Here is a 17,864-nt window from a genome sequence, read left to right as displayed (position 1 = left end):
CACTACAAGAGTTGATCCTCCAGAAGGGAAAGAAGCCTCCTCAGACAGGGAAATGTTACAATTCGAATGCTGAAATTTTTGAGGTTGTTACAGGGACTGAATTTCTCTTGTCCCCTCCCTCCCTTCCTTATTAGAGAGAGGGTCTTTCTTTGTTGCCCAGGCATGACAGCAGAGGCATGATCATAGCCCACTGAAACCTCAAATTCCTGGGCTTGAGGAATCCTCCTGCTTCAACCTCCTGAACAGCTGGGACCACATGTGTGCACTGCCACACCCAGCTAATTTTTGTATTTTTTGTAGAGATGGGGTCTTTCTATATTGCTCAGGCTGGTCTCGAACTCCTGACCTCAAGGGATCCTCAGCCTCCCAGAGAGCTAGGATTATAGGTGTGAGCCATCGCATTATAGCAAAGAATCCTTTCTTGAGACAGGTGATGAGTCGTGTGCAGAGAAGAGGGGCACAGGTTTGGGACTGGACAACTGTCACTTACTAACTTATGAAAGTTACTATCTCACTGGGACTGTTTTCTCATCTGTAAACTGCTGAAAATAATAAAAAAACTTACCCTTGCTTTGTGATATAACAGATACGAAAACACTTTTTAAACTATATAGCTGGGTGATAAAGGCTTTGTCACACACCCACAGCTGAGCTCTGTAGCTCTGCCTCTCAGCCCTCAGGCCCATGTGTACCTTGCTCTGACACTTCTCATAACCTGTGTAGTTCTTATCTGTGTACCTGACATCCCTCCCTGTTGAAACAGACACCTGCTCACATTTCTAGAACCTTCATATGTTAAAGCCCTACCCCAGAGCATGACTATATTTGGAGACTGCTGTGGGAGGTGAGAAAGGTTAAATGAGTCTGAAGGGCAGGGCTCTAGTCCAATAGAGGGAAAGACCCCAGAGCATGCTCTGTTCACCGTGTGAGGCCATAGGGAAAGGGTGGTCACCTATATGCAAGGAGGAAACCCCTTATCAGATACTGGCCCTGCTGGCAACCTAACCTTGGACTTCTGGTCCCCAGAACTGTAAGCAAATAAATTTCTGTTGTTTAAGCCACCAAGTGTATGGTACTTAGTCATGGCAGTCTGAGCACACTAAAACAAACTTGCAACACACCGCGCAGGACTGATTATGCAGAAGGACTCCACGAATGGTTGACAGAGAGGGGCGGGTGCGAGTTTTCACAGATTACTTCAAAACATCATTTTTGTCAGGCGTTAAATGTCCTTCCACAACAACAAAATCTTCACGTCTGGTTAGGAGTGACTAAAGTGACTGCCCTGGATCGCAGGTAATTTCCCTACACACCAACAGGCAGAGGTGCCCATGAGAAATGAGAGGCCTGAAAAGTGGAGAGGGGTGCTATGGATTGAAGAGTGTCTCCCTGAAACACATGTGTTGAAGCCCAACTCCTTATCTGATTGTATTTGAAGGGAGGGCTTCTAAGAGGCATGGAGCTGAGTGAGCTCACGAGGGTAGGGTCCTACTCCTACAGGACTAGTGACCTTGTGAGAAGAGAGAGGGAGAGAGACTTGCACCGAGAAAAGGCCACATGAGCACCCAGTGAGTAGATGGCTATCTGCAAGCCAGGAAGAAGGCCCTCATCAGGAATTTAGCTGGCTGGCACCTTGAACTTCTCAGGCTTACAGAAGCATCAGAAATACATTTCTGTTGTTTAAATTGCCCTATCTATGTATTTTGTTATGGAAGCCCAGGCTGACTAACAGGGGAAAGATCAGCCCTGAATATCTGAGGTCTGTAATGTAAGAATCCAAAGGGAAAAAAAAAACATTAATTCTAATCATGTGGACTGGCCCAGGAAAAATCTGGGATCTTAAACTCTTTGTTTAAACTCTTTATGGTTAGTTTAGCCAATCGTTGTTCATTAGATCAGTATAATTTTTTATATGGCAATATAATTCACAAACCATAAAATTTGCCCTTTTAAAGTATATGATCCAGGGGGTTTTAGTGACAATCTATATTCCTATGTTTTCTTTTCCTTTCTCTTTTTTATAAAAATATCTGGATTACTTTTAAAGCGGTTCTGTTTTAAAGCGAACACCAGAGGAATTTTCCTTCACACAGCCATGAAAGCTTTTTCAAGCGAGCCACTTGTGCTCATGAAATCCTCACCACACCCCAACCGCAGAACCGTCTTCCCAGCTGAGAGGGAGGGCCCTGGCTGCAGACAGCGGGCCGCAGCTCTCACCCAGCATGGTCAGGAGCAGGCCCACTATTCGCTGGTTGGCAGCCAAGGCCGGGCCAATGCCCGGGTGGATGGCTATGTTGGCCAGCAGGCGGGTCAGCTTGATGAGCACTTCCTCCACCTCTGACGGCGGCCTCTGTGCCCTGGCCAGCCCTGTTCCTTCACACGCCTGCTTCTGGGACTGCAGATCGAGTTGGTGGAACGTATGAAATAATGACAGCAGGGTCTGGATGCTTCCTTTCTCTTCGGCAAATTGTTCACGAGCTTGGTTGTTTTTCGCTGTTAGGTTGCCAAGAATAAAAACAATACGAATGACTAAATCCTGCAATAAATGAAAGACAAAGAGTTACGTGTGCAAAGAGACTGGAACCAGTTGCTGGGAAGAGCACAGCACTTAATTTATTTCCAATTTAATTAATGGTAAAAGGAAACACATCTGGCTTCTACTCACTTGTGCAGTACAGTATTTGATTCCCAAGACTGGTGCAAATTGACAGAGCAGATTAAAAGCATTTGGCAGCAACGAAAGAATATAGACTGATCAATGCAACCAGCAAGGTCTATTAATTTCAGATCCTTCATCTGAAATTCTGGCTGGCCTTTTTTTATTTTTTTATTTTTTTCTTCAGAGAATAATTAGCCAAATGGATATCATTACTAAAAATGTGTCATGTGTAACCCTAGCACTCTGAGAGGCCGAAGCGGATGGATTGTCTGAGCTCACGGGTTTGGGACCAGCCTGAGCAAGAGCGAGACACTGTCTCTAAAAATAGATGGGTGTTGTGGCGGGTGCCTGTAGTCCCAGCTACTTGGGAGGCTGAGGCAAGAGAATCGCTTGAACCCAGGAGTCTGAGGTTGCTGTGAGCTGCGATGCCATGGTGGCACCTACCAAGGGTGACATAGTGAGAAGCTGTCTCAAAATGTAAGTTAAAATGTGTCATGTAAACCTAAGTTTTCACAAGTTTCTTTTTTTTAAACTTTTATTTATTTATTTTATTATTTTTTTAGAGACAGAGTGTCACTATGTCACCTTTGGTAGAGTGCTGTGGCGTCACAGCTCATAGCAACCTCAAGCTCTTGGGCTTCAGTGATTCTCTTGCCTCAGCCTCCCGAGTAGCTGGGACTACAGGCGCCCGCCACAATGCCTGGCTATTTTTTGTTGTAGTCGTCATTCTTGTTTAGCTGGCCGGGGCCGGGGTCGGACCCACTGGCCTTGGTGTATGTAAGGTGGCACTGTAACCACTGTGCTACGGGCACCAAGCCGACAAGTTTCTTGAGTGTCCAAATCTTTTCCTAAAAGTTCATCTCCTGCCGAAAAATTCATTGTGTTTCTGGAAATTAGACATTTACCAAACAGTGGATTGTATTAAAGCAGAGTTTCATAATGGGCACTGCTGACATTTTGGGCAGATAACTCTCTGCTGTGGGGAGCTGTCCCCTGCACGGTGCGAGGTTTCCTGACATCCTTGGCCTTTACCTACAGGAGATGTTAACAGAAAAAGCGAGTCCAGCCACCTGTCACTGTCCAGCCAATATGCAGAGATGGGGTTTAGGACCAAATAAGCTTTATTAGACAGAAGGCCATGATTCTGGAGAACAGCAAGAGTCGCCTCTCAATTCTGTTCTGCCTCAGACACAATTCCAATAGCTTACAATGAAATACAAGGAAACAGAGCCGGAATATTTTAACTTTATCTGACAGTAATCCATTCTGACAATGCAAAATGTTTAAACAACAGAAAGGTGATTTTCATTTTAACAAAATAGCTAAGAGAATCAACACAGAAACATTGCGTCATCACAGTAACCTTTACTCTACCAATATCACAACACCTATTGCCTCAGTTTGACGACCTCCTCAGAGTCTCCTGAGACGTACATCCTCACAATCATAGAGAAACCCTGACCAGATAGTCTGGGGCAGGGGATTGGGGGTGCGGGTGAGAAGGTGAGCCATGCAGACTAGTCACTGCACAGGGGATGGGGGTGGGAAGGTGAGCCATGCAGACTAGTCACTGCACAGGGGATGGGGGTGGGAAGGTGAGCCATGCAGACTAGTCACTGCACAGGGGGTGGGGGGGGGGAAGGTGAGCCATGCAGACTAGTCACTGCACAGGGGGTGGGGGGGGTGAAGGTGAGCCATGCAAACTAGTCACTGCACAGGGGTTGGGGGTGGGAAGGTGAGCCATGCAGACTAGTCACTGCACAGGGGATGGGGGTGGGAAGGTGAGCCATGCAGACTAGTCACTGCACAGGGGTTGGGGGTGGGAAGGTGAGCCATGCAGACTAGTCACTGCACAGGGGGTGGGGGGGGGGTGAAGGTGAGCCATGCAAACTAGTCACTGCACAGGGGTTGGGGGTGGGAAGGTGAGCCATGCAGACTAGTCACTGCACAGGGAGTGAGGGGGGGAAGGTGAGCCATGCAGACTAGTCACTGCACAGGGGGTGGGGGTGGGAAGGTGAGCCATGCAGACTAGTCATTGCACAGGGGGTGGGGGTGGGAAGGTGAGCCATGCAGACTAGTCACTGCACAGGGGTTGGGGGTGGGAAGGTGAGCCATGCAGACTAGTCACTGCACAGGGGGTGGGGGTGGGAAGGTGAGCCATGCAGACTAGTCACTGCACAGGGGTTGGGGGTGGGAAGGTGAGCCATGCAGACTAGTCACTGCACAGGGGTTGGAGGTGGGAAGGTGAGCCATGCAGACTAGTCACTGCACAGGGAGTGAGGGGGGGAAGGTGAGCCAGGCAGACTAGTCACTGCACAGGGGGTGAGGGTGGGAAGGTGAGCCATGCACACTGGTCACTGCACAGGGGATGGGGGTGGGAAGGTGAGCCATGCAGACTAGTCACTGCACAGGGAGTGAGGGGGGGAAGGTGAGCCATGCAGACTAGTCACTGCACAGGGGTTGGGGGTGGGAAGGTGAGCCATGCAGACTAGTCACTGCACAGGGAGTGAGGGGGGGAAGGTGAGCCAGGCAGACTAGTCACTGCACAGGGGGTGGGGGGGGGTGAAGGTGAGCCATGCAAACTAGTCACTGCACAGGGGTTGGGGGTGGGAAGGTGAGCCATGCAGACTAGTCACTGCACAGGGAGTGAGGGGGGGAAGGTGAGCCATGCAGACTAGTCACTGCACAGGGGATGGGGGTGGGAAGGTGAGCCATGCAGACTAGTCACTGCACAGGGGTTGGGGGTGGGAAGGTGAGCCATGCAGACTAGTCACTGCACAGGGGTTGGAGGTGGGAAGGTGAGCCATGCAGACTAGTCACTGCACAGGGAGTGAGGGGGGGAAGGTGAGCCATGCAGACTAGTCACTGCACAGGGGATGGGGGTGGGAAGGTGAGCCAGGCAGACTAGTCACTGCACAGGGGGTGAGGGTGGGAAGGTGAGCCATGCACACTGGTCACTGCACAGGGGATGGGGGTGGGAAGGTGAGCCATGCAGACTAGTCACTGCACAGGGAGTGAGGGGGGGAAGGTGAGCCATGCAGACTAGTCACTGCACAGGGGTTGGGGGTGGGAAGGTGAGCCATGCAGACTAGTCACTGCACAGGGAGTGAGGGGGGGAAGGTGAGCCAGGCAGACTAGTCACTGCACAGGGGGTGGGGGGGGGTGAAGGTGAGCCATGCAAACTAGTCACTGCACAGGGGTTGGGGGTGGGAAGGTGAGCCATGCAGACTAGTCACTGCACAGGGAGTGAGGGGGGGAAGGTGAGCCATGCAGACTAGTCACTGCACAGGGGATGGGGGTGGGAAGGTGAGCCATGCAGACTAGTCACTGCACAGGGAGTGAGGTTGGGAAGGTGAGCCATGCAGACTAGTCACTGCACAGGGGTTGGGGGTGGGAAGGTGAGCCATGCAGACTAGTCACTGCACAGGGAGTGAGGGGGGGAAGGTGAGCCATGCAGACTAGTCACTGCACAGGGGGTGGGGATGGGAAGGTGAGCCATGCAGACTAGTCACTGCACAGGGGGTGGGGTTGGGAAGGTGAGCCAGGTAGACTAGTCACTGCACAGGGAGTGAGGGGGGGAAGGTGAGCCATGCACACTGGTCACTGCACAGGGGGTGGGGGTGGGAAGGTGAGCCATGCAGACTAGTCACTGCACAGGGAGTGAGGGGGGGAAGGTGAGCCAGGCAGACTAGTCACTGCACAGGGAGTGAGGGGGGGAAGGTGAGCCATGCACACTGGTCACTGCACAGGGGGTGGGGGTGGGAAGGTGAGCCATGCAGACTAGTCACTGCACAGGGAGTGAGGGGGGGAAGGTGAGCCAGGCAGACTAGTCACTGCACAGGGGTTGGGGGTGGGAAGGTGAGCCATGCAAACTAGTCACTGCACAGGGGTTGGGGGGGGAAGGTGAGCCATGCAAACTAGTCACTGCACAGGGGTTGGGGGGGGAAGGTGAGCCATGCAAACTAGTCACTGCACAGGGGTTGGGGGTGGGAAGGTGAGCCATGCAGACTAGTCACTGCACAGGGAGTGAGGGGGGGAAGGTGAGCCATGCAGACTAGTCACTGCACAGGGGATGGGGGTGGGAAGGTGAGCCATGCAGAGTAGTCACTGCACAGGGGTTGGAGGTGGGAAGGTGAGCCATGCACACTGGTCACTGCACAGGGGATGGGGGTGGGAAGGTGAGCCATGCAGACTAGTCACTGCACAGGGAGTGAGGGGGGGAAGGTGAGCCATGCAGACTAGTCACTGCACAGGGGTTGGGGGTGGGAAGGTGAGCCATGCAGACTAGTCACTGCACAGGGAGTGAGGGGGGGAAGGTGAGCCAGGCAGACTAGTCACTGCACAGGGGGGGGGGTGAAGGTGAGCCATGCAAACTAGTCACTGCACAGGGGTTGGGGGTGGGAAGGTGAGCCATGCAGACTAGTCAGCTGCACAGGGGGTGGGGGGGAGAAGCTTAGCCAGGCAGACTAGTCACTGCACAGGGGGTGGTGGTGGGGGGAAGGTGACCCATGCAGACTAGTCACTGCACAGGGAGTGAGGGGGGGAAGGTGAGCCAGGCAGACTAGTCACTGCACGGGGCGGGGGGGTGAAGGTGAGCCATGCAAACTAGTCACTGCACAGGGGTTGGGGGTGGGAAGGTGAGCCATGCAGACTAGTCAGCTGCACAGGGGGTGGGGGGGAGAAGCTTAGCCAGGCAGACTAGTCACTGCACAGGGGGTGGTGGTGGGGGGAAGGTGACCCATGCAGACTAGTCACTGCACAGGGAGTGAGGGGGGGAAGGTGAGCCATGCAGACTAGTCACTGCACAGGGGGTGGGGGTGGAAAGGTGAGCCATGCAGACTAGTCAGCTGCACTGCTTATGTTCAGCTTCTTAGGCTCCGTCTTGCAGATTGCTTTTCTGGCTTCGGATGCCAGTAACATCCTTCCATGTGTGACAACCAAAAATGTCTAAATGTCTCCTGGGAGCAAAACTGCCCCAGTGGAGAGCTGCTGTGTACATTAAAGCAGTCCCTACTGATTTCTAGAAAGGGTGGTGGTCACATGAGTGACTCTTCCATCATTATTTGCTGAGTTGGGCATATGTATTTTACATATTTTTCTGTATACAGCTATATTTCACGATTTGAAAATGTTTTTTAAAAATTCCAAGCTGAGGTCATATTAAAATCAAACAAGATACACAAATCATTATGTTTTCAGTTTGACAGCAATAGACACACACAGGTCAAGATTCACCTTCCGGGTGGGTAGTAAGGAGGTCACCGGGGAGGAGCTGTGGGAGGGATGTCCTCTGAGGGGCTGGACCTGGCCTGGCTGCTACTCTGCACCGTGCAGACACTGTGCAATTTCACAGTTAAGAAACTAGGGCTTGGAGAAGCTGGCCTGGTCACATAGCTGGGGAGGGGCAGAGTCCGGCTTTGAATCCAGGATTACTCAGACTCTAAGCCCTTTCTACACCAAACTCTGCTTCTCCCAGGGGGTCTGGCTTAGTTTATCTCTTGGTGGCCCTGCCTCCTAGCAGAACAGTTAAAGATTTGTCTCCTTTTAAAATGCAAATATGTCACCAGAAGGGATTACCATAAATAAACCTGCCTTTGTTTATCAGATTAGTGTGGGCAGCAGCCTTAAGGGAGAGGGATGGAAGGGCAGAGGGCTGGGCGCATTTCATAGGAGAGCACAGGTCAGGTCCAGGTGGGCCGCCAGGGGCCCTGTAGAGGGTATCGGGCAGTGAGGGGACAGCAGAGGAGCAGAGGATCAAGGACGAAGGGCAGCTAACTTCTGGATTTGCCTAGGACCTTTGCCAATACCAACTTGTTCCTGCTTGTTCTTGCCAAAAAAAATAAAAGAAAAGAATAAGTCTTCCCTGACACTCACCGGCAGAGAAGAGAGGCTGCTGCTTGTGCAGCTGGGAACCATTGACAGACATTAAGAAGGGACGGAGCCTAACACTACAGCAAAACTGGAGCCCATCCAGGACAGAGCTCATTTTTGGAAGCATTTCAACTCACAGCAGTTAGCCAATCATAGCAGTCGTCCAATTAAGAGAACCTGCTCCTGGCTCCACCTGGGGAAATGGAATGTTAGTCCTCAGATAATTTCTTAACATAATTTCTTAATGTCTTAATGGGGGGAAAGACACACACAAGCGTGGGATGCAATGCTCTGCAGCGTCTATAATCTACGTGAGGAGACGAGGCCAACATATGTGCAGGGAGCGAAGACTGGAATGGCCGAGGGAGAAGCCAGACGCCAAGGGGGGTTTACATTCTGGGGCCAGGGCCAGGTGGCTGGGCTCACACAGGTCACTGTACTTTTCTGTGCCTCCTGTTAACTCATCTGCAAAATGGGGGAACTACCATACTGTAGATTACATAGGCAAAGCACAAGTTGTATGAACTCTTTTTGTGTATTACCAATAAAATGCTAACTAATCAATAGCATTGCACTCTGCGGGACAGACCCGATAGTCTCAGAAGAGTTGAAAGAGGATGCCCAGTGAACAGTGGAGGGAAGCCCAGGTCATCGCGAAGGGATCTGAGTTCCACACACACGTGTGCAGGGAGGAGAGCTGGCTGGCAACGGAAGAGGAGTCCTCAGAGTATCCAGGCCAGTCTCTTTCCCGGGCCTGGGCTCAGCTTCTCATTCTTTGATCACCTGACTGTTCCCTAAAGCAGCTGAATCCTGTGGGCCTTACATCTAAAACAAGCACACACAATTTGATTATAATATTCAAATCCCACTTCACATGAAATAGGAGGTTACCTAAAGTAACACCTCATGGCGAAGGCCCTTCCCCGGGCTCTGGAAGGCGATATTGAGTTGGTACCTTCCGTCCACCCTGGCCAGACCCAGTTGAAAGGCAGGAAAGCAGTTTTACCACCAAGACGGGGGTATTTCCAAAAATTAAGCTCCTTAAAGGAAATCCCAGTTTATATTTTCTAAGCTGAGGACTCTGAGCAAAATTTTCATGTACGCTTCGATACATGTTTTCTGATCAAAGACACGATACAAGTTCTACTTCTGAAAACTGTAATAATAATAATAGTAGTAGTGGCAGTAGTGGGAGCAACTAACACAGTAACACAGGATTTACGATGTGCCAGGCACTGTTCTAAGCGTTTATATATACAAATTAACTAATTCACTAAAAATAACTTCCACTCTTTAATCTGAACAAAACTATTCACGTTCTCTTTTACAATCCAGATAGCGACCTCCCTCATTTAACAGCAGTTAACAATTTTTGAACTTCACCATGATCACTGGATTGCTCTCGTCTCACTAGACAAGAGAGGAAAGGTGCTATGAGTGATTTTTGAATGACTTTTTAAGAAATGTCATACACAGTTGCACTCTGCTCCCTAAATCGTCCCTAGAACTAGTCATTTTGCCTCCTCCCCCGTCACTGCCATCCTCTGAGGACGCCGGCTGGCCTCCTCTTCCTAGCGCCTCCACCTACCCAGCCGGCTTATCTTCATCTACGCAGCAGGCTACTCGGGCCCTGAACTACCTCCCCCTGGCACAGCTGATTTGCCAGGAGTCATTCGTCAAAATTCAATCACTGTCACTTGTGGTCTAATGGGGGAAGACTAAAAGTGCTGCTTTTCTCTTTCTAAAAATTCCCTCTGGCCCCTTCCACTTGCAAAATTCTTTGATTCTCTTATCCCAATAGGCCCTAACATGGCCCAGATTATTAAGCCTGAAGTGGGGAAGCAGCACTGAAGGCTGCAGGGCAGGAAGAGTTAACACTGTCTTCATACTTCTTCCCTGCCTTCAGATGGAAAAAGGAGGAGGTGGTTCCTGGCAGCCTCGGTGCCAACTGAAGGATGGCGTGCGACATCAACAAATGGGGTGGCAGATTGCGCCGTCTGCAGCACCACACTCCCAGCAACTGCTGTGCGCACTGTTCCTGGCCTCTTTCTCAGGGTTGGCTCAGGCATCCCTTTTTTTTTCTTTTCTTTTCTTTCCTCCTTTCTCACATATATTCTCTGTGGATCTAGGGAGTATGGAACAGGCCAAAATAGAAGTAGTCTCACAGGAGGTTGGCAGAGGTGGTGTTTCCTTTTCCCGGTGCCAAAGCTCGTCTTGACTCATCTGGAATGAATCCTGAAGGAGGGGGCTGAGCAGGAGGGCTTGGCGAGGTCCCCACCTCGCCAGGGCAGCTTCCACCCCCACTGAAATAAGGTCTGCATTGGGCAGGATTATGGAGAGATCGTCTCTTGTTCCACAGCCCGAGGCATCCCAAGCTTACAAAATATCACTTAATCAAATATCCTACAAAGATAGGTAAAAATCAGACCAGGGCCAACATCAATGATTTGCAGAGAGCACTGATTTCACAGCAGAAAACTATTTCATCAATATGCAGTGCTCCTTTGAGGCACAGATTCCCCCCATTATTCTTAGACAATATCTGCGAATCTTCTATACACTAACACTCCACTTTCATAGCATTTTTATTAAATTTAACAGTTATATATTCATATCACAACTATGTGGGTTTGAAATAGCAAAAATGAAGATGAATCAAGAGAAAGAATTTTTTTTTCCCCTAAAGAAGGCAGTCTGGTATAACCAGTTCATACTGAGTTTCTAATTTTGCTTAAAACAGAATTCAGCCTAGCAACAGCTATGGCCAACCAGAACTTAGACAAACAGGTGCACCTTCTGTAGAGGGCCTGACCTCAGCAGGGCATTCCAGTCCCAGCCTAGGGGACGTTTTCCTTAGTTAGCGTATGTTGTGCCCTAGTGAGCACGCAAGTCATTCAGTGTGAATGGGCCCCATGAGCCTGAAAAAAATTATTTTACCAGAAAAACAAGGAGTAGGACACTGCTCAACAGACTGGTCTATGTTGATCTTCAAAAGGAGCGGCAGCAGGGCAGGAGCTGCTAAATGTCACTTTCCCTGTGAGAGATGTTGGCCTATAGCCAAAGAGGGAGATTTAACCTCTACTTAGAGATGTGGAGACAGGGAAACCTGTCAGGAACCTCACAGAGTCAAACATTGGTGAAGAAAAGAGCCAGGCCTTGAACAGTCACTTCTGAGCTTATGGACAGCTTCCAAAACCATCTCCAGACCAACTCCTCCTTCCCACTGGTCCTCACTTCCTAAGCCCCCAGCCCCAAAGAATCAATTCTTCTCTATCTCACGCCCCTCACCAGCCAGCCACCAAGTCCCTTCAACCTTGTCATCTCAAAATGTCCCTGACTGCCTCTGTCCAAAGCCCGTTCTCACTAAACCCTCTGCAGACTGTTGTCAGGGACCCCTGCTTTCTCCTCCGCGGTCAACATCAAAACCACTTCCTGGAGCTCTCAGATCATCTCTTTGCTCAAAAACATTCACTGCCTGTTAAATAAATGTCAGAGCTGGCATCACCTGCACCGTCTGCCCCCTTGCGACGGCCGCAGCATGACCTCACCCGGCTCCCCGCCCCCAGCCAGCCACAGAGAACACGCTGCTCACCTTAAAATAACCGGTGATGATGTTGACGACAGGGAAGGACTGATACCGAGCTATCACAGACAGCCATGTTCCACAGGCTCCACTTACTTAGGAGAGAACTACTTCTCCTTAGCAAAAAAGAGCATTCTAGAAAGATTTTTCAGAACAGGTTGAAGCTGAAAGGTGGGGGGATAAATGTACTGAATGTCTGAACCCACCCTTAACCAGAAACTTAAGTAAAATGCCCTGCTTAAAATTTGGTTACAACCTTCTCACGCCAGAGAGCTGAATCAGGATTTTCCGTTTGCATTGTCCAACTTCCCACCCTTAAACAAAACCCAAATGTGGACTGAGCTTACAGGTGGCTTGAGGAACAGACACATCAGAGCCAACCAGAAGACAGACTGTGCTTTGCTGCTAAGCATGCTAACATGCTAACCAGCCACAAGCACTGAAAGTGGGTCAACAATTTGCATAAGTGTTGAACTTTATAGAATGGAAGAATCTGAAATGGTGGTGACATGCAACCAAGAATCTCAGGAGGGAATCATTTTTTTTTTTTTTTTTTTGTAGAGACAGGGTCTCACTTTATGGCCCTCAGTAGAGTGCCGTGGCCTCACACAGCTCACAGCAACCTCCAACTCCTGGGCTTAAGTGATTGTCTTGCCTCAGCCTCCCGAGTAGCTGGGACTACAGGCGCCCGCCACAACGCCCGGCTATTTTTTTTTGGTTGCTGTTTGGCCGGGGCCGGGTTTGAACCCGTCACCCTCGATATATGGGGCAGGCGCCCTACCAACTGAGCCACAGGCGCCGCCCAGGAGGGAATCATTTTAAAACCAGAAGAGATTATACTTGACTCCTCCAGGCATCCATCTCTTCTACCAGCAGTCCCTTATGGAGTACCCACTATATGCCTCTGAATGTGGCTATAATTCAGAAGTTCTAGAATCTCACTGTGCTCAGTTCTTTCTTGAATCAGCAGACATAAATTAGGCATTTGGGTTCTGTGCTGAGCAAAGGAAGAGCCAGTTTCACAAGAGCAAAGAGGTAGGAGGTAGAAAGAAGGAACAAGCGAAGAGTTTATTGCATAGTCTGCTCAGTCGGGGGTACAGACCAAGGGCAAGGCTCCAAAAAAGAGTGTACTCAGCCAAATGCTCCCAGCACCCACTGGGAAGGTGCTCGCGGAGGGGCTGGGAAGATAGCCACAGGACATAGTTCTACCAGGGAGGAGGCAGAGGGCGAGTCCAGAGCCCATGCACCGCACAAAGACCCCAGGGGAAGGAGTGGGGACACCTTTCTAATCAGTCCTGAATGGCCCCAGAAAAGATGGAGGGGAGACAGAGGTCAATGTTAACTGTGGACTGCTAAATGCCTATGGTCGCATTAGGGATGAACAGCTTTTGGCCCACATTATCCAGACATTCCTGGTCCCATTTCTTTCTTTCTTTCTTTTTTTTTTTTTTTGAGACTGAGTCTCACTATGTCACCCTGGGTAGAGTGCTATGGTGTCATAGCTCACAGCAACCTCCAACTCCTGGGCTTAACCGATTCTCTTGCCTCAGCCTCCCAAGTAGCTGGGACTACAGGCGCCCGCCACAACACCCAACTATTTTTTTGTTGCAGTTGTCATTGTTGCTTAGCTGGCCGGGGCTGGGTTCGAACCTTGGTGTATGTGGCTGGCGCCATAACCACTGTTCTAAGGGCGTGGAGCCAGGTCCCATTTCTGACACCATGACAGCTAAGCATTCCAAATCAGAGCTCACCATGCACACAGGTTGAAGCCAAGAGCATATGCTAAAAGAAGGGTAAACAGAATGAGACAGGTGTGGCCTCAACAACACCACAACCAGGGATGAGTCTGGAGATTCCCAGTGTTTGTGAAGTCTCTACTGATGGTCCTGCATCTGGAAATTCTGTTTTAAAAAAACCAAGAAATTACCGTATCTGATAGTGGTGGAGAGGATTAAATATAAGTGAGTCAACGTACACATGGGGGAATGCAGATAGATAAAGGTTGCTCTTTTTGGATTGTGACCTTTGAAAAATATCGCCAGTCTTTCAAAAGTCTTACTTGAGACATTTTACCAGATCCCTTGCCCAGTAGATATTTACAGAAGTGGGGAAAATCCCTTCATGTTCTTCCAAAAAACAAACCCGAACGTGTTTTGCTGCGATGCTAAATGTAGCAGCACTGGCGTCAGAGGCGCCTCCCAAGACAGGCTCTGTTTCCCAAAGGCTGGTAGCAGCCCTGCCCTTTCTTTCATTATTAAGCCCATCTGTTTGCACATTGGGTTTGTGCCAAGTGTGGTTTACACCATAAAACAGACAATATGTGCATATTTCTTAAATGAGATTTGTCATTTAACTGAATTTTGGTCAGTGTTTTTAATAGATATTTTACCTAACTCTAAAGTTTAGCTTTTAAATCGCATCGAGCCGGCTGAAATGCTGCTTCTGCCTCTGTGTGTGTGTGGGAACTGGAGACACCAGTCGTATCATGGATCTTAGACAAATTAACCACATAGACGTGAGCCAGGGGCACTTCCCTGGTTTTCCCTGCAGAAGTCATTTATGAGAGCTGGGAGGAGCTGATGCCTTTTCATTGAGTCTGTTGAGGAGCCAGAACCCCCGCTCCATCATCCCTGACAGACGGAGGCCCACCTTGCTGAGGGCTGTGCGGAGAAAGGTGGTGTAAACCAGATCCTGTTCTAGTTTAAACAAACAAATTACTCTCAGTTTATGTAGTACTTGTTGCAAAGTTTAGATTTGGGTGTATATGATGAGCTGTCTCAAAACAGGGCATTGGCAGGAACATTTAGTGATTATTGTAACAATAAAATTTGGTGTTTGTTTGACTAACAAACCAGTAAATAACTCATGGCTGGTCTGGCTGAGGTTAAGGAGCCCTCCCGAAAAGTGGCAGTTCTTAGGGTCCCGAGAAGAAAGCCGGGTGCTCACCCCTCCTGGGCAGCCTACACTGGCTTGTGCCTGCCCGCTCCCGGGTGTGACGCCCACCTGATTCAGTCTAGGTTTAGTGCCAGGATGACTTGTTCTGACACAAGGTTGGCAGAGAAAATTCATGGGAGAGGATAAGATACCACCCTATTTCCCCCAGCTAAGGATCGGTCCCTCAGCTGCCAGTTCACAAGGCAAAGGTGAGTGGCTATTACCACGTCCTGGGAGACCTACACGGGCACCTGGTGGGTTTTGCCAATTTGGTTCCTTCTTTGATGAGAGATTCACTGTCAGTCACATTCCTGTAGAGATAGACCAACCCTGATTTGACTAATCACTTTAAAATCTCTTGAGGTTTTGTGGGAACCTGCTCCTGCTGTCAGTATTTTAAGACACCATCTCAATAACTTACACCATGGGCTTCCCAAACCTGCTGCTCATTTGAAACACATCAAGAAAAAATCAGAAATCTCACCACTTAAAAACCCATTATGTGTCTTTATAATATTGCTTTTAAAAAGAATATAAATTGTCTCAGTACCTGTAGCTCAGTGGTTGCGGCACCAGCCACATACATCAAGGCTGGCGGGGTTGAACCCAGCCTGGGCCTGCTGAACAACAATGACAACGGCAACCAAAAAATAGCCGGGCATTATGGCGGGCACCTGTAGTTCCAGCTACTTGGGAGGCTGAGGCAAGAGAATCGCTTAAGCCCAAGAGTTTGAGGTTGCTGTGAGCTGTGACATCACAGCACTCTACTGAGGACAACATAGTAAGACTGTCTCAAAAATAAAAAAACCAAAACTATATATATATAATATAAATCCATGTTCCTTGTAAATAATTTCTACACATTCTACAGATACATAGAAAATAAAAGCAAAAATCTAATTCCCATTATCGACAGCTTGATACAGCAGATTAAAGCATATTCAGAAAGACCCATTCTTTTTTTTTTTTTTTCCAGACAGAGTCTCACTTTGTCACCCTCAGTAGAGTGCTGTAGCATCACAACTCACAGCAACCGCAAACTCTTGGGTTCAAGCTATCCTCTTGTCTCAGCCTCCCAAGTGGCTGGGACTACAGGCGCAGGCCACAACACCCGGCTATTTTTTGGTTGCAGTTGTCATTGTTGTTTAGCTGGTCTGGACTGGATTCGAACCCACCAGGCTTGGTGTATGTGGTTGGCACTGTAACCACTGTGCTACAGGTGCCGAGCCCAGAAAGACCCATTCTTAAGTGCTATAATCAGACTTTACCTTCGCAAGACAGAAAGAATGTAAAAATAATGGAAATTTTTTTGATACTTTCTCATGGTAAATAAAAATATCTGCTTTTTTGTTTTTTGTTTTTCCCCCTTTAACGGAAGACAACAACAGATGGGGAATGAAATATTCCACCTCTCCTGATGGCAATTAGCCCTGGTGCTACCTGGTTCAAAACAGGATTTCCCCCTTGGTGGACTGTGGCAGCCACTGGCAGCTTCCTGTGAAACTCCCCACCCACCTGATAAGATCACTTAGCGAGGTGTGTGCAGGTGACATTTCGTTTATCATTATAAAGGGTTTTTTTATTCCTTTTTCTTTTGTTCTTTTTTAAAAAAAAATTCCGTTTTTTGTTTTTTGAAAACACAGCCATAAAGATGATTTAATTTAAAAATGACTCTTAAAAAATAAAACTTTTTGCTGATTCTAAATGTCAGGCTTTTAAGAAAGAGGCACTACTAACCTCTCAGAACAAGGATAAGGTATGCTCTTTCTGATTGTTTAATCATTTGGTGATAGCTTGGTATATTAAGAGAATACAAAGCTTCCAAAGTATATCTTTCCAACAAAAATAATTATAGGAAGCAATCATTCGATTTAAGTAAGTTGCTAGCAGGCTAAGTTGCGTTTCCAAGATGAGTTTCATAACATCAAAGTAAATCTCAAGTGTAGCAAAGTTTTTAACCACTGCGGGTCATTATAGTCACATCAGAATGTTAAGAGGAAAAACAAACTGTCATGTTCAACTGGCTATCTGGGCCAACAGAAACATAAAGCTAAGACGCTGTGCTGGTCTGAAGTAATTGAAAAGCCATCATTTCTGTTTTGCTGTTGTTTATGGCAGCCCACCAATGTGAAAATTGTGGAAAAGAATTCTTATTATTTCCTCCACCAAACTAGGAAGAGGAAAATAAATATGTAAGGAAGAAGTACTTCAGTATTAAAAAAAATATTTTATAACACTTTACAGATTCCAAGGCATTACACATACTCAAAATTCTTTCTTCCGGCACTTCTCAGGAGCCTCGCATGCCAACCATCATTTCAGATTTACCAAGACAAAGTCTGTATCCTTTAGCAACTCTCGATAGTGGGTAAGGCAGCTACAAAAATAATAACCATTGGGAGAACCACCAAAAAGACTATGGGAACTTCTGGTTGATAATTTTAGGAAGTAATTGGAATGTGTAACTATTACTTCCTTATAGCTGAAACTTTTCCTGCTCTACTAAAATATTTTGGTCCCAAGGAAAATATAAACTATGTATTTTTATTACTAGAAATAAAAGCAAAGTGATGGCTCAAAACTATAACATTTCAATCTTTATTATACCTAAAAGACAGTATCAAGTCAAAGTATAATTTTCAAAAAGTTAAAAACATGACTCACATACAAATACAAAAATCAACACATTTAAAAATTATTTATCTCATTCATGAGGGAGCCAATACTATTGTAAAATTGGTCCCAAGAATTCCCAATTGAGGAGCTGGGAATTTACAAACACTTAAAAGAATATTAGAATAAAAATTCTAGGTTTGA

The 17,864-nt window shown here is 48.0% G+C and overlaps 1 protein-coding gene across 6 annotated transcripts in view; it reads right to left on the bottom strand.

The window, feature by feature from the left end:
• ARMC2 (armadillo repeat containing 2) overlaps window positions 1-17,864 on the bottom strand; it is a 121,971-nt gene that overhangs the window by 20,133 nt on the left and 83,974 nt on the right. For all 6 annotated transcript variants that reach the window (XM_053592128.1, XM_053592131.1, XM_053592129.1 and 3 more), the window contains one exon: window positions 2,218-2,536. In XM_053592128.1, the coding sequence (XP_053448103.1) occupies window positions 2,218-2,536 (319 nt within the window). The remainder of the gene's footprint in view (window positions 1-2,217; window positions 2,537-17,864) is intronic.

The sequence above is a fragment of the Nycticebus coucang genome, chromosome 5 (genome assembly GCF_027406575.1).
Source record: "Nycticebus coucang isolate mNycCou1 chromosome 5, mNycCou1.pri, whole genome shotgun sequence".
Classification (NCBI taxonomy): Eukaryota; Metazoa; Chordata; class Mammalia; order Primates; family Lorisidae; genus Nycticebus; species Nycticebus coucang.
The sequence above is the reverse complement of the archived record's forward strand: the minus strand, read 5'-3'. Positions and strand labels throughout refer to the sequence as shown.